This window comes from Peromyscus leucopus, chromosome 16_21 (genome assembly GCF_004664715.2).
Source record: "Peromyscus leucopus breed LL Stock chromosome 16_21, UCI_PerLeu_2.1, whole genome shotgun sequence".
Lineage (NCBI taxonomy): Eukaryota > Metazoa > Chordata > Mammalia > Rodentia > Cricetidae > Peromyscus > Peromyscus leucopus.
In genome coordinates this window covers 1,311,294-1,327,589 of record NC_051084.1, presented here as the reverse complement: position 1 = coordinate 1,327,589, position 16,296 = coordinate 1,311,294, and the positions used below count along the sequence as shown (strand labels likewise).

Genomic DNA, 16,296 nt, shown 5'->3' with positions numbered 1-16,296 from the left:
GGGTCCAATTCCCAGCACCCACATGGTAGCTTACACCAACAGTAACTCCAGTTCCAGGGCGCCTAGCACCCTCTTCTGGCTCCCTCAGAGACTACATATGGTGCACAGAGCCACATGCAGGCAAAAGACCCATAACATAAACATAAAATAAAATAATAATTTATAAATTTAAAAAACAAAAAGAAGAAATTAATTAACAGAAGTGTCCACAGGCTGGTCTGGTGGAAGAAATGCATCAGTTGAAATTACCTCTTTATAGGTATGTCTAAGTTTCTGTCAAGTTGAGAGAGAGAGAGAGAGACAGAGAGAGACAGAGAGAGAGAGACAGAGAGAGACAGAGACAGAGACAGACAGAGACAGAGACAGAGAGAGAGATGTATTGGGTAGCTGTTCCAGCTTTGACCTGGAAGTACTAACTCCATTGAGGCTTCTGTTTTGTTTTTGTTTTTTGTTTTTTTTTAGTTAAAACAGGGGTTTATTTTGTGGGGTAACTTACAAGTAAAGAGATAGGTTACAGGGTCTGGGAAAGGTGGACTACAGTCCAGCACTGTTCTCTGGAGAACTCTGCAGCATCCAGGATCCAGGAACCAAGAGAGCCGGCACATCCCGATCTTGGGTCTTAAGGGCTCCTTTCTCAGCCCTGCCTTGTAGGTGTGACAATTACCAGAAGCCTCAATTGGGGGGTAGTACTTCCAGGTCAAAGCTGGAACAGCTACCCACTACAAAGAGAGAGAGAGAGAGAGAGAGAGAGAGAGAGAGAGAGAGAGAGAGAGAGAGAGAGAGAGAGAGAGAATCATATCTGTTCATTTGTTATTTTGAAATATCTTACAAATGACCAAATACCTTAGAAAAGAGGTTAGAAAGTCTGTTGAGAAAAAGAACAGGAAATGTTTAAGCTTCATAAAAGACACCTCCATCTGTCTTTGTGACAATTTTGCTATAACAGCATGAAAGCAGCTTGAAATGACATGTTAGTGAATGAGCATAAACCCAATAGAACATTCCAATAAAGGATCATTTTTCTAGCTAAGTAGTAGCTAGACTTATCCTTTGAGCAAATAGTTGCTAGGCTTTGCCCTAGAATCTTATAATACCAAGAGAATGTAGGTAGATTTCATCTTACGCTGAGTGACTGAAAATGTTTTCTCTCTCTAATTCATTCCTTCCCTGGGTCCACATTGTAGCATATGGGTAGATTTCTCTGTTGCACTGTTTGTAAGCCAGAAAAATGTGGGCAAAGATGATGAGAGAATTAATGTTTTCCTTCTTTGCTCAGGTCTTTCTTCTCTATGATCACCATGAGAAAGAGCACACATTGGGCAGCCATTGGCTTCAAGAAACTAGAGAAGCATGTAGCTCAGACTTGTGCCCAACTTGAAGATAGGAGTCGAAATCCCACCAAGGCTGGTAAGCTGTGGCTGACTCTGAATCTGTGAAACACACACACACCGGGCTATTTTAAGTTGCTGAGTTGTAGAATTATTACTCAACATTATTTAGCCAGTACCAATGCACCCCCCACACCCACCCAGGCAAAAAACAAACAAACAAACAAAAAACAAACAAAAAAACAAACATGAACACATCTATCACCATAGCTGGCCTTTCTTTTTCATGGGAGTTACTCAGTGTTTGACTGGGGGTCCCATGCCCTTCATTTTAGGATTTGAATCAAAATTCAAGTGAATCTCATGGCAGTAGGCCGTGTTTATAATCACGCCACTTTCCTCAGTATGAACAGAGCCTACAACAATGACAGTCAGAAGCCACAGCAGCAGAAAAAGCACATGTCTTGAGTCTCAGATCCAGGCTGGTGAGTAGACATTGCCTCTGACTTTGAGTAAGAGACCCAACTGGTTTCACCATCCATAAAATGGGACCAGGAGCCTTACTCCTCTAGATTCAGGAAGGAATTAAATAGCAAGGTCAAAAGAGGCACACGAGAAGCAATGTAAGGTCCTGATGAGCCCAGTGAAGGACAAGTGGCATTTAACATCCTAAATAAATTGAAATCTGAGTGAGGACACTGAGAGCTTTACTAAAGTCAGGTGATTTGCAATCTGACAGTCACATAGCAGTCTCTCAATGAATATTCTCCCAGTGTCATTCTGGCCTCTTGGGGAGTACGTCAATCTTGTTTGTTTAGTTATCTAGTGGCAGGGCCTTGTTGTAACTCCTCAGAGAAACTGTTGCATTCACAATCACACATTTTCCTTCTCCAAGGCTGCTGGATTTTCCTTTTTGTGCCTGTATTCAATGCCCTTGTTTTTCAGATTCTTGTTAAGTAAAACAAAATTAATGAGGACACTAATCTAGAATAGATAACTTTTTACATGCACATACCTTGTATGTTAATTTCCTTTTAATTTTTAAATTTTAATCTAATTTTATTATTACTATTATTATATTACTATTCTTATTTGAACTCGGTCTTGGTATGTAGCCTAGGCTGTCCTTCAACTAGACATCTCCCTACCCTAGCCTTCCAAGTTCAAGATTGTTTGCACTATCATGCCTGGATCTTTTAGATTTTTTCTTTTCAATGCCAGCTTTATTGAGATGTAATTGTTATACCATCAAATGTCAAATGTGTTTGAATAAAAAATCTGTTACTTAAATGTGCCATACTGTTTATCTGTTCAGCAGCCGATGGGCATTATGTTTCTAACTTTTGGCCATTATGAATAATGGTGCTGTTTGATACTATTTTTTGAAGAACAACATTTAAAAAATTTGCTAATGTGGTTTATTTATTTATTTATTATGCATTTTATTTCATTTTAAGAACCTATTGTCCAATCCAAGGCCATAAAGACTTATGCCTATGTCTACTTCTAAGAGTTTCATCGTTTTAGCTCCTGCATTTAGGTTGATTGTTCATGTTGGATTAACTTTTGGATGGGTGTTAAGAACAAGCCCCATTTAAATATTTTGCATGTGGAAGTCTAGCTCTCCAGCACTCTTTGTGGAAAACACTGTTCTTCCTTTATTAATGGGCTTAGCATTCTGATGAAATGCCAATTCACACAAACGTAAGGTTTCTCTCTGGATTCTTTTCCTTTGAGTTATGTCTCTTGTTCCTGATCTTCATTATCTTGACTGCTGATTTGTTATGTTTTCTTTGTCAGAGTGTGAACATTTCTACTGATTTCTTTCTTTCCGAGGCTCTTGGCTATTCTCAGGCCCCTGCAGACCCACAGTCATTTTAGGATGAACTTGTGAACTTCTGTAAAAATGACAGGTTGAATTTTGAAAGGGATAGCTTTGAATCTGCAGACCAGATTGGGGAATAAAGTTAAGCCTGTCATCTCTACAATTAAATTTTCCTAACTGTTTGCTTGAGATGTCTTTCTATTTGATTACATTTTCATTTATTTATTCATTACTGTTTTTATAAATTTTAGTATAGTTTGTACTTCTGTTGACTTTATTCTTTCATATTCATTCTTTTTGACACTATAAATGGTCTTCAGTCCTGCTGCTGGCCGAGTGCTGTTATACAGGTTCGGCCTTAGATTCTCTGTCATTCAAGGATGTGAACTTTCTTCACAGGGTGGGAACACCTGGACTTGGCATAGTGAAATGTGATGTTGGAAGATTATAGAAACCTTTCCTGAGTCTTGTCTTTAAGTCAAACCATCTCATAAATCTGGGGCAAAGAAAAGTGTCTTGGAATTTAGTATGGCTCCAGTTCTGTTAATTTCATGTTGTGACTGTAGGACAAATGTCCTGTGTTTCACCATAGCTGTCCTGCTTCATGATGAAAATAGGCATGCATAGCCTGGAATAAGCAGATATGCCACAGAAGCTGATATTAATTTTTCTCTCTGTGAGAGAAGGGCCTCTGAGATATGTTCATATGAAACATTGGTGTTTTTCTTTTGTTGTTATTTCTTGACCTAGCCTTCGAGTCCTATAATCTCCTTTTCAGTATAGATGGGTTTTATTTTCTGTTTGTTTAGTCAATTATCTGGAACTCCCAATCAGCAGAAGTGGCAAGAATGCACTTGTCATGTTATGTGCCTGGCCATGATGGTATGACTTTCACTTATTCATCACTAACTAGTTGTTCTTTATGGATGTTTCACAGATGTATTAGTTGAAATAAGTCTCTCTCTCTGAGTGTGTGTGTGTGTGTGTGTGTGTGTGTGTGTGTGTGTGTGTGTGATCATGAAAGGGCACTGGGTTTTTCTACATTTTTTCTATTGTGGAGATATTATATTTTTAAAAATTTGTTCTATTAATGCCGTATATCACATTAGTTGCTTTTAATAGTGTGGTGGTTAGAATGAAAATGTCTCCCATAGGCTTATAGGAAGTGGCATTCGAAAGAATTAGGACATATGGTCTTGTTAGAGTAGGTGTGGCCTTGTTGGAGGAAATACATCACTGAGGGTGGCCTTTGAGGTTTCAGAAGCTCAAGCTAGGCCCAGTTTCTCTCTCTTCCTGCTGCCTGTGGATCCAGATGTAGAACTCTCAGCCACCTCTCCAGTACCATGTCTACCTGTGTTCTACCATGTTTCCCACCACAATCATAATGGACTAAACCTCTGAACTGTAAGCCAGCCCCCAATTAAATATTTTCCTTTATAAGAGATTTATAAAGGAAAAGTTGCCATGTCATGATGTCTTTTCACAGCCACAGAAATACTAAGACAGATATATTGAACAAACTACACTCCTGATATAAATTTCATTTGCTAGTGATATGTGACCCATTGTGTATGTTGGAGAATTTAATTTGCTGGGATTTTTTTTTTCTTAAGGATTTTTAAAAGTCTATGTTCTTGTGAAACATCATTTTTCTTTAGTTTTTATGTCTTTGCCTAGTTTGGGGATATGGGTGGTAAGGGCTTCATAGTACTGTTGTCCTGTGAATCTCTGAAGTTTTATTTCTTTGTTTTTATTCTTTTGTTTGGAATAATCTGGATTGATGTGTCTTCAGGTTTATTGATTCTTTCCTTTTGCTCGTTCAAATACGCAATTGGACTCCTGTAGATCATTTTCCGCCTCAGTTACCTCCCTTACTTTTGATGCTGTGGTTTGTGCCGCAAGGTCTCACGCAGACTAGACCGGCCACAGACTTGATATGAAGAAGGTTTATCTGCCTTTGGCTCCTCCAGTCTGGGGTTTCATGGCAGTGTCACCATTTCCAACATCACCTCTAGGCTTGCATTTGGTTCTTTAAAGTAATTTGTGTCTTTTTATTGATAACCAATTTAGTAATACACTGCTCTCATGTTTTCTTTAATTTCTTAAGTATGATTTCTTTGAATATGTTTATAATAACTATTTTTATGTCTTTGCCTGGAAATTATAGTGACCATGCTTTAGCTTGGATGGTCAGTATTACCTGTTTTTTTTTTTTCCTTATTAGAAGAACTTGGACTTCTTACATGACATATTGGAACAACTCTGGAAATCAGGTTTTCTCTCCCCTTTGGCTTTTGTTATTGTTACTGACTGCTGTTGCTATTGTGTGCCCAATGACTTCCTATGGCTGAAAAGAAAGTATAAAGTACAATTAATACCTATTTTCTTTCATGTGTAGCCACTAAAATATTCACATAATTAGCTTAGTGTTTAGTTAATTATTAGAAACAGATTTCCTTAAAATGTCCTAGACTGTGTGTGTGTGTGTGTGTGTGTGTGTGTGTGTGTGTGTGTGTGTGTGTGTGTGTGTGTGTGTGTGTGTGTGTGTGTGTGTGTGTGTGTGTATGTGTGTGTTAAGTTCAGCATACTGGCAAGTGGTTCATATCTATGACTTAACCTTAACTTCCTGCCAAGTCAAAGACTTAAGACAGGAAAGAGGATAGAACCGTCAATTCTCATGTATGTTCTGGGTCTATAGACAGTCCTGAAGATGTGTCTGTGCTTCAAGACCATAGTTGACATCACATAGATCATTTTTAATGGCCTGTTCTTAGGCCCAAATGGTAACACTTTTTTTTTTTTTTTGGTTTTTCGAGACAGGGTTTCTCTGTGTAGCTTTGTGCCTTTCCTGGAACTTGCTTTGGAGACCAGGCTGGCCTCAAACTCACAGAGATCCGCCTGCCTCTGCCTCCCGAGTGCTGGGATTAAAGGCGTGCGCCACCACCGCCCGGCCACACTTTCTTTAAGCAGCTACAATTCTTAGTAATTGTCACTGTTCATGTGTGACAGCTATCCATGTGGGTATGATTATTCTCCTAGGCAATAATAAACTCTGGATTAGACCAAATAAAGATGATGGTCAAAACTATAGAGGTTTTCATAGTTTCCCACAAATCGAATAGTGCCACTTCCCTAGGGAGATGAGGCTTTCTGGGATGCTCCAACCCCCTTTCCCTCTCCAGGGATCACTAAACTAAATCATAACAACCCTGATTTTGATGCTGATGGTTGTCAATGCTACCAAAGACCCAGAGAGAATGTGATAGGGAAGTTAATATGTCATGATTCTGTACTGTACGAAACTCAGTTATTATTTTTTGAGTAATTGGCTCTTTGATTGCAATCCTTTAGTGCATTTCTGATGCTCTAAACCATTGATTCTGATGGCTTTCACTACTTTTCTCATTGCCTTTGTAGAACAATGAATTTCAGTGGACTTTAATACACTACTTTAGAATAGTCCATTATGTATTAGCTTTCTGTAGCTATGGAGCAAATTACCATAAACACAACAGTTAAAAACACGCTCATTTATAGTCTTATAGTTTTTATAAATCAAAAAATCTGTCAGAGTGACAGATTTTTGTAAAAAGGCTTAAAAGGCCAAATCAACAAGTACATTGGACTGCAATTTTCTTCTGGATCATAAGGTGTTTTTTTTTTTTGTTTGCTTGTTTGTTTTGTTTTGTTTTATTTTTCCCCACATTCATTTGAGTTGTCTATAGACTTCAGTATCTAGCAGTTGAGAAGGGGAATAGCTTCTAGTCAATCTTAGCTGTCAGAGACCACCCTCAGGTCCTTATTCTCCCTCAGAAGCTTATTCTGGTCAATAAAATCCTCTCTCTAGTCTGTTCCAATGGAGTCTTATATATAACATAATCTAATGATGTGTTATGTTTGAATGTGAAATGCCTCCAGCCCCGACAGGGCCATGCATGAATTAAACATGGTCCCTAGCTGGTGGCGGTATTTTGGGAGGCTGTAGAAACTTTAAGAGGTGCGGCTTAGCAGGAGCAAGTGGGTCTCCAGTAGATGAGTCTTGGAATGCTATACCTGACCGCCTGGACCATTTTGTTCTCTGCTTTATCTATACCAGGAGGTGAGCAGCTCCTACAACATGGGACCTCTGCCTCCCCATGTGCTCAGAATCATGGAGTCAAGCATTGTAGCCTGAAATCTCTCAAAACAGGCATAAAAATTAATAACTATTGGAAGTAATCCTTTCCAAATGTTTGTATAGTCACAGAAAAGATGACACCGCACAGGGCAACCATCCCGTCACAGCCTCAGGATTTGGTCACAAGGGGTAGGGGATGATGGTGGATACATGAAGAGGTCTGAGAGCCATTTTACAATCCTGCTTTCCAGGCTCTCGATTGTGAATTCTCAGTCACTCATACTAGAGACACAGCTTTCAGCTGTTTTTCATTTGTACCAGCCATGAGTCATGTGGCAATTTCACTTGAATGAATGCAACTCATTCAGACAAGAACCCTTTGATATAGGTGAGGGAGGTATTCCTAAGCCCATTTTAGAGATCTGAATTAAAACAAAACTGAAAAAAGAAGGAGAAGACAGAGATTATGGCTTGCTCTTAAATACGCAACTGGTGAACATCTTGTTCACTTCTCTGACCCTGAATAGGGAGACTTGTGTTCTGCTTCTACTGGCCTGGCAGAACAAAGGCTGGTGCACTTGGATTCTGGTTTTGTACACAGACGGATGTTAGTACCTAAGTCCTCCTTATGGGACTCTGTCCTTGCTGTAGTCTCCCCTGGGTTCTTGTACCTTCTGCCTGTGCATTTGAAGAGCATACCTGAGCATGGAAATGGTATTAAACAGCGGTTTTGATAAAATGGAGTTTTCAGGGGTGAATTGTAAGGAAAATAGCCGTAAAGTCCATTTGCTTGCAGCAATGTATTCTAGAAGCTCCTTCTGGCCCAGCTCAAAGGGAGCCGAACATCATCCCTTGCAGAAAGTAAATGGGATTTTTATTTTCATTTTCGAAGTACCTTGAAATCAGCAGTTGTGAGGCAGGCAATGGGACCTTGGTAAAGACCTCATCAGGAGGAAGAGCACAAGGTGCTGGAGGTAGCCAGGTGTGGACCATACGTACTTTCACTTGAATTTGATGGCTATGGAAGAAATTAACCATTTACAACCAGGCTCATTGCCTCTGTTTCATTCCCTGGTTCAATGTACCTAGTCATCAGAATGAATGATGTAGCTCTTCAGACATGCAACTCAAACCCTTTAATTACTTCTGTGTATATTCCTATAGCCATGCAAATGGGTATTGCGGCCCTCATCAATTAATACTTCAAATATGGAAAAGGGTTAAGGATGTTGGTTTCCTTTCCAGAGTCTGGCTTCTAGCTTCTGAATGAAGCCCCAGCTGTTATGGGAAGGTAGATCTGGTCTTCTACAAAGACTTTCCATGTCCCAGTGCTCCTGAATGATCATGCTCAGCTAGAGTTCCAAGCTCATATCCCCTTCAACATCCTCCCTTCCTGTTTGGTTCATACACTTCTCTGTCCTAAGGGCACTTCCACCGAGTCACTTCCACTCCAAGCCAGTCTTAGGTGCTGTTTTGCAGGCACTTCCTGAGACAGAAAGTGAAAGTGTTCTGTGGTATCCTTCATCTGTGTTGAAGAAGAATAAAGTCCCATCTTTCATCAGTATTTCAAGGGACATTTACTGTCTTACTTTCTTTCCTTGTTGCTGTTATAAAATAACCAGTCAAAAGCAAAGCAAGGAAGAAAGAGTTGATTTGGGCTTACAGTTTGAAGTAAAAATTCAGAAGCAGTAGCCTGAGGCACAGTTCACATTACACCCACAGTCAGGAAGCTAAGAGCAATGAGTGCATGCACGCTAATGCTCAGCTCATGTTCTCTGCCTTAAACAGTCCAGGACCCCAAGAAATAGTGCAGTCGTTACTAAGATAGGTCTTCCCACATTTATTAACCCATACAGTTTAATCCCTTTGAAGCATCCCAAAGGTCCTTCTCTCTCAAGTATTTTAGAGCTTTTTAATTTGGCAACTAATACTATCATATTTATATTCTAACTTTAGCTGTCTAGAATATGTTCAACAAATACAGAAAATAGGTAGGGATAACTTACCTAGATATGATAAAATGAAGGCTAATCTGTACCTTCACTATTTAGAAAAAAAAAAAAAACAGCTTTGGGAACATGACAAATAACACATGATAGATTTACTCCTAAATATGAGAAACACTTACATGTTCCAAATCTTAATTTCCTTTCTGTAGCAAAGGGGTCATGCAACATGATTCTGCTCAGATGACATAGACGTGCTAATGCCAAACATTATAAATGAATTATCAGGTCTTTAAAAACAGAATCTTTATCATGAAATATTTGTGTGACAGGAGGTACACTGTTCTAGTCAGGCTACAGGCCACTTTTTATTTCTGATTGAAGTCTAAAAATCTCATCCTTTTGTTTATTCAAGCACATAAGACCAAGCCCTACCCCAGCTTAGTCTTCCAAGTGCCTTAAAATCAGTAGTAACACACAAAACAAACTTCATTGTTGGCTCCTAGTTGACTTCTATTTGGAGAGGAAGGTGATGGGTAGCTGTGCTAGAAAGGACTGTAGATTATAGTTCTACAGACAGATGGAGGTAGACATAGCCAGTGGATAGTATCTGGGGTCCTTGGAGTCTCCTAACTGCCACAAACTGGATATGCATCATCCTAACAGAATATGGACAGCACATGTGGGAAGTGGAACAGACTTGCATGTGTTAAATCTGGGTGATTAACACAGTGACCATGCTGTGACCATGTCTGTCTGACCTCAGCAATTTTATGAAAGTGTAAAATATTTTAGAATAAAACATTAGAGATAACACACATTGTGAAATGAACTATGTGAGGTAGAATGCATATTATGATAACTTTTGCTCAAATTAATACATACACATCCTAGGTATTCACATGTAAATTCACATATTTATGAATATAACTCTGTATGTAGATTTACATAATATATGTGAATTCACTTCACATTTATGTATTCTACACATGTGATTTTAAAGAATCTTATTAGTTTATGTAGTTTTTTCTCTAGATTAGATTCATGACCTTAGTCCTTTGCTTATGGTCAAGCCCAGTCTTAAATGTATAGCTAGCCTAGTTCTTCTCTTTCTGTAGACTATGGCAACTTAATCTACAGCTCTGTATTTCTTAGATGACATAGGAAGCCTCTGTATTGAAATTTGAATTTGACCATGAGCCCTAATTTAGAAAGCTTTCTTCTTCATTTAAGAACATCAGTGTTGTTTTGTTTCCTTTCTCCAGGTTACTAGTAAAGTTACACATCTGTTCTGCTTCCCATAAGTTATCTTTAGGCCCCTAGGTCTCACGTGGCAACAAGTTTACTCTCAGGAGTCTTGGGTGCAGGAACCTTAGGATGCTAGCCATGGAGGATGCATTGGATGATCATCTTCATAGGTAAGAGGACCGATGGAGATAGCTCCCAGATCCATCCTAGACTCTTTCCTTAAGAATTAATATTTATGCTACTTAAGTTATTCTGTCACACTCTATCTTTTCCCTCCAGGGTTAGCTTTCCCTACCCAGGATAAATTATTTTCACCAATAAGACTTTGTTCTCAATAGTTTGGAAACCAGGACTTTAAATAGAAGGCACATGTCATTTCAATATGGATTATAACATGAAGAGTATGTAGGAAAATCCAAAAGTAGAGGAGCAGGATGGCAGGTGCCTGTAATCCTAGCCTCAGGGAGGCTGAGGCAGGAGGATCAGGAATGAAAGGTCGTCTTCCACTGAATATCAAATTGGAGGCTAGATTGCTACATATGACCCTGTCTCAAAAACAAGAAAACCCAAGAGCTGAAGCAACGTCTGGGCTCATAAGAAAATATCCCTTTCTAGTTGGTGAGTAAGAGAGTATGTACGTGGTCCTTGGGCCTCAGAGACTGAAAGGACTACATGGAAGAGGCTACCTGTCCCGAGTGGGACTCAAGGCATGGTAGGTGTAAATCTGAGACAAAGCACCTGACTTCTCCCTCTTTCTCTTGATAGTTTTTCTGAGAAGTGACAGTGAGTTCATTGATCCACACCCACAGACTGCTCCCTACACCCAGAAGACTGGAGAGAAAGGTGGAGGACTGTTGATCCAAGTACACCAACATTCAGAGGATGGGGAGCACATCTCCTGAGTATTTTTATGGCAATCTAAGATTTCTTGAATACACAAGCTACTGTATGATGATAATTATTCTACCATAATAATAAATTACAGGGTAATTCAAAGCATGTGCTATTACCTCTCCCAGAAGCAAGGAAAAAAGCAATTACTGGTTAAAATCACATAGCTTCAAATTAGTGAGATTGGAATGAGTCAGAATTTTTAGACTGCAAGTCTCCTCTTCAGAGCCATTACACACTGAAACTCTCATGTCCTCCTTGGAGATATCCCTGCAACCAGCCTGTCTTCCTCACTTTTTGGGGAGCCTTTCTGACATACTCTGTATCCTTGTTTTGTCCCTTACTGTGGATTTAGTCCTTGATCATAGTCTTAAGAAACTAGGATCAGGTGTCCAAAAGGCTAGGAGCTTGAATTTCTTGCAGGTAAACAGGATCAGACAGACAGAGCTGGGCATCTAGAATGTAAACTGACATAAAGGACTATAGGGACCAGACACAGACCATTCACCTGTAACCTGGATGTCAACCTAGGCAAAAGAGAGACACAAAATTTACAAGTCCTACTTAGAAGAGCTCCCGAATAAAGAAATTAAAGATGAGCGCATTATCACTTTAGTGCAATAAAAGCAGTCACTTTTTAATACAGTGCTTTTGTGTTCAAAGGAAGTTCTTAGATGTTTTCCCAATGAGGCTCTCATAAAACTGAGACAGGGGCCAGAGAGATAGATTTTCCTGTGTCAGCTTGAAGACCTGAGTTTGGATCTTAGAACCCAAGTAAAGTAGACCAGGGTGGCTTTGGTTTGCCTTAATAGCAGCCCTGTGGAAGACAGAGGCAGGTGCATCTCTGAGACTTGCTGGTTCCCAGCTTATCCAGGTTCTGTGACAGACCCCGAGTCAAGAGAAAAAGATAGAGAGTGATAAATGAAGAAAGATAGTTAACATTCTCCTTTGACCTCCATGCATGTGTATAGGTATGTGTGTGCATATAGCACAGACACACTCACACCCCACCCTACACACAAACAATCAGAAACAAACAGTTCTCTTTTTTCAGAAATACATCCCAATGATAGAGTAGTGTTTAGTAGCCGTAGGCACACAGTTGGTGCCATGATGGAAGGTGGTTATTTTATCAGCCAGGGGATGACCCGAAAATGACATCTTTTCATTTGGGTACATCTTGTACTTGGCATTGTACGTGGTATTTGGCAGCTTATATCAGCAAATATAAATTGAATGAATGAATCAGAAATAATATAGTCAGAATCCTCAGAAATTTGAGATTCAATGATGCCAGGAATATTACCTCAGTTCTGTTGCTCTTTGATGAAAGGCTTTGTGGGGAGTCACTTGGCATTTCTGAGCTTCAGGCTTCATGTAAAAGACAGAGAAGTGCCAGACTGTAGTGGCGCGCACCTTTGATCCCAGGAGGCAGAGGCAGCAGGATCTCTGTGAGTTTGAGGCCAGCCTGGTCTACAGAGTGAGGTACCAGGACACCAGGACAGCCAGAACTACACAGAGAAACCCTGTCTCAAAAAAAAAAAAAAAAAAAAAAAAGAAAAAGAAAAAGAAAGAAAGAAAGAAAGGGGGAAAAAGAAGACATGGAAGTAAAACTAAGTGCCCCTACAGCTACAGGGCTATTGAGAAAGTCATATCCACAGCTCAGATATACACCACATACTACTTTCACATCCAGCACCATACCATGGTGACAGAGTGACAGTGACCATGACAGTGAAAGAAGAACTTTGCTTAGAGATGCTATATTGTTTGGTAGTCTCTATTATTTGAACGCGTTTATTCCTACACAGCTCCCCTGAAGCATACACCGGTCTTAAGCTTCCCACTTGAGAAGAAAGCAGACGGAAAGCTATCCAGATATCAAGGTGACCTCTGTTATTAAACCCACACAACAGGTCAAACTCACTCTCCCCTTTCTCAGCATCATAAAGAAGGGTTCAGAATCCATCTCACTGAGTTCTCTGAGGTAAAAACTCTCACTTTTAGGCCTGGCTGAGCCTTCCTAAGCCAGGAGACACTAGGTTGTGATCTGGGTGCTTAAATAGTTCTCATTCCATTGCAATGATTTTTTTTCTTCTTTTCTTCTTTTTCTTCTTTTATTTTTCCTCTTTTGCCAATTACCTTTTCTCAACCTATGAAAGTTAATTTTGTTGTTAGAGGCTCAGATCATCACCCTCATTAGTGGTGTACCACCACTAATTTCTATAAATCCTGTGCATTTAGTGGTAAAACTGTCATTATGACATTTTAATAGAAGAGAAGGATTTCCTCTCCATGCTAAATCCAAGCTCAATACCAAATACCCACCTCTGGTGTGACAAGAAGCCTGCAGGCAGGGACTTTCCTTAGCCTGTGTGCATGAATATTCCACGATGTTGTTCTTCCCATCTCATACAGCCCAAATGGTGGAGGCAAGGAAAGATGCTGGGATGAAGGACATGGAGAAGAGGTTGGACAACTACTTTCCTTCAAGGACTCTACAGAAAGTTTGCACAGTACTAGGAATGTGGTTGAGTGATACAATACCTGCCCAGTGTTGTGAGGACCTAAGTTCCAACCTCAGATGCCCAACGTTTGTATGAAATACTTCAAGTGACAGAAGGCAACTCAGTGTGCATGCATTATGATATTGCCATGAATACGAATCACAATCATGAAACTCGGATGATTGAAGCAATTTCCCTGAAACTTTGGGCATTAGTAAACATTGCTTAATGCTACAAAAAGATGCATGAGGCTCCTCTGGTGAAGATTATCTGCATAAAACCTCTTGATAACAGTTACCAAGTAGTCTCCTTCCCTCTCCTTGTGAAATCCTAAAAAAGTATAATTTGGATCCATTGATCCTCTGCTTCTTACTGATACACTGGAGGTGCTTGGAAGGGACGTGACCTTGTCATTTCAGTGAGGATACGAGTCATTGATTTCTGGGAAATTCAGTGAAGAGTGTTCATGAGCCTATTGATACTTACACAAAATTTCTATATTTCTATTCATTTTTCTTGTTTTTTTTTTTTTAAATTTCCTAGACTTTCCACAAGTCTGTATAGTCTTAAATGATTACCCTCAAATGCTAAGCACTACTAAGTAAGAGGGTTTATGGAAATGTTTTGTAAATTATATACAGTATATTCTAAGAGATACACAGAAAGATAATGAATGAAAAACAACCCTTTCTTCATGGGTTATATGATTCTCATTCATTTGCTGCTGTCAGTGAAAAGAGACAGTCAGAGATGGGGACAGCAGCAGGTACAGTGACAGGTAAGGACATTATGTATCCAAGTTCTGAAACAAGTGTGCTTTCTGGGTCTGAAGATCTTGCATAATACTCTCTTTGAAGTAGTTAAAGTTAAAGAGGAACATTGCCTCCTATTTCCATTCCACCCCTAGCCCAACACTGATGCATTTGGGAAAAGAAATATTGATTACACAAAAAGTATATTGATTTCTGTATACTTCCATAAATGTATATTCACAGGCCAACTCATAAGCCTGTACCTAGAGTGTGCAAAACCTAGGGTGAGTCTTCTCAAGGACACATGAATTAGCAAGACTTTATTTAAGGGTCTGACTTGTTAATTTAGTTAAGTCTTTTAATATGCCACCCTGTGTTACCTGTTCTGATTAATGCAGATAAATTTTATTCACCTAATCTGACTTTTGGATATAAAATAATTCAATGGTAGAGTTGGTAGAAACCCCTAAGGACAAAAAAATGAAGCTGAAAGAACATAGAAATCCAGGTGTTTTGGTATTCATGGAAAGAACTGGATTGTTATGGAAAGTCAACTATGAGTTGCTTCCAAAAGGAAGACTCACAGGTAAGAGTTATTTCTTTTCTTTTCTTTTTTTATGGTTACAATTGACATTTATTTAAAGAGAGGCCTCTGCAGAACAAATAATTCTTAAATTGTGATTCAAGTTGAAACTTCATTAAAACATGCTAAGACCAGGCACATCCACAGATCTCAACTACAAGATCACTTCTTCGTCCATTCTTTTTTCTCTTTTCTTTCCCGAATAACCTCTTTCAGATAGGGTCCAAGGTAGAATGTGTCCTCCTCATATTTTGTCCATTGCTGCTTAGGCAAGATCTGATGCCTCATGGTCAGGTCCAGAGCTCTCTTAATTCGAAACATTCTGTCACTATAAATATTCTTAGGAAGCCTTCTTATGGCTTCTTTCACATCTTCAGTCTCAGATATTGTATCATCTCGCATTAACCCCAGTTTGTTGAATCCTGCAGCATTATAATACCATTTTCGAAAACCATCCAGCCACTTTCTTGACACTTGCAACAGCCCGCCGTTTTGACCTGAGACTGAGACAAGAGCTATTTCTAAAAGGATGTTTGGAAGTCAGAGTCAAAACATTTCCTTTGTTCCATTAAGAGTTTAATAACAAAACAAACAAACAAACAATCCTCACCCCCCAAAAAACCTACATGGGTCTCTCCACCAAGGACCAACTGGTAGATTCAACTTGCTTGAATCAATTGTTGGATCAGTGATTACTGTAAATCAACCGAGAAACTTTTATAATTTTCTCTTAGTCATTATGCCACTGTGGAGAGTTCAAGGTCCTGAAAAATAGATCTCTCACCTTGAATCTCAGTTGAGGAGATCATTGCTCTACATTCAGTCTGGTGGAACAAGGTTTTTTCATGTTTTAACTTACAATATAGAAGGTGAAATCTGTCTGGTAATCAGATGCACTATGATTTTAGGATTTTCTCTGCTTAGTACTTCCACATAGTATTACAGCAATTCTTTACAAATATGCCACAGAATACATTTGTTGGAGCAGGTGGTATCGGGTTGATATCATCGGAAAATAACTTGTTTTTTACCATCTTCAAACTCTCTTAGCTGCATTTACTTTTCATTTCCTGGGTAGCAGATTGGAGAGACCAGACTT

General features: G+C 39.3%; 1 protein-coding gene across 1 annotated transcript; it reads right to left on the bottom strand.

Moving 5' to 3' along the window:
• Positions 1 to 15,201: 15,201 nt before the first annotated feature.
• LOC114701979 (cytochrome b-c1 complex subunit 7-like) lies at positions 15,202 to 15,676 on the bottom strand. The gene has a single exon (XM_037200064.1). The coding sequence runs from the start codon at positions 15,597 to 15,599 to the stop codon at positions 15,360 to 15,362; it is 240 nt and encodes a 79-aa protein (XP_037055959.1). The 5' UTR covers positions 15,600 to 15,676; the 3' UTR covers positions 15,202 to 15,359.
• Between the last annotated feature and the right edge of the window lie 620 nt (positions 15,677 to 16,296).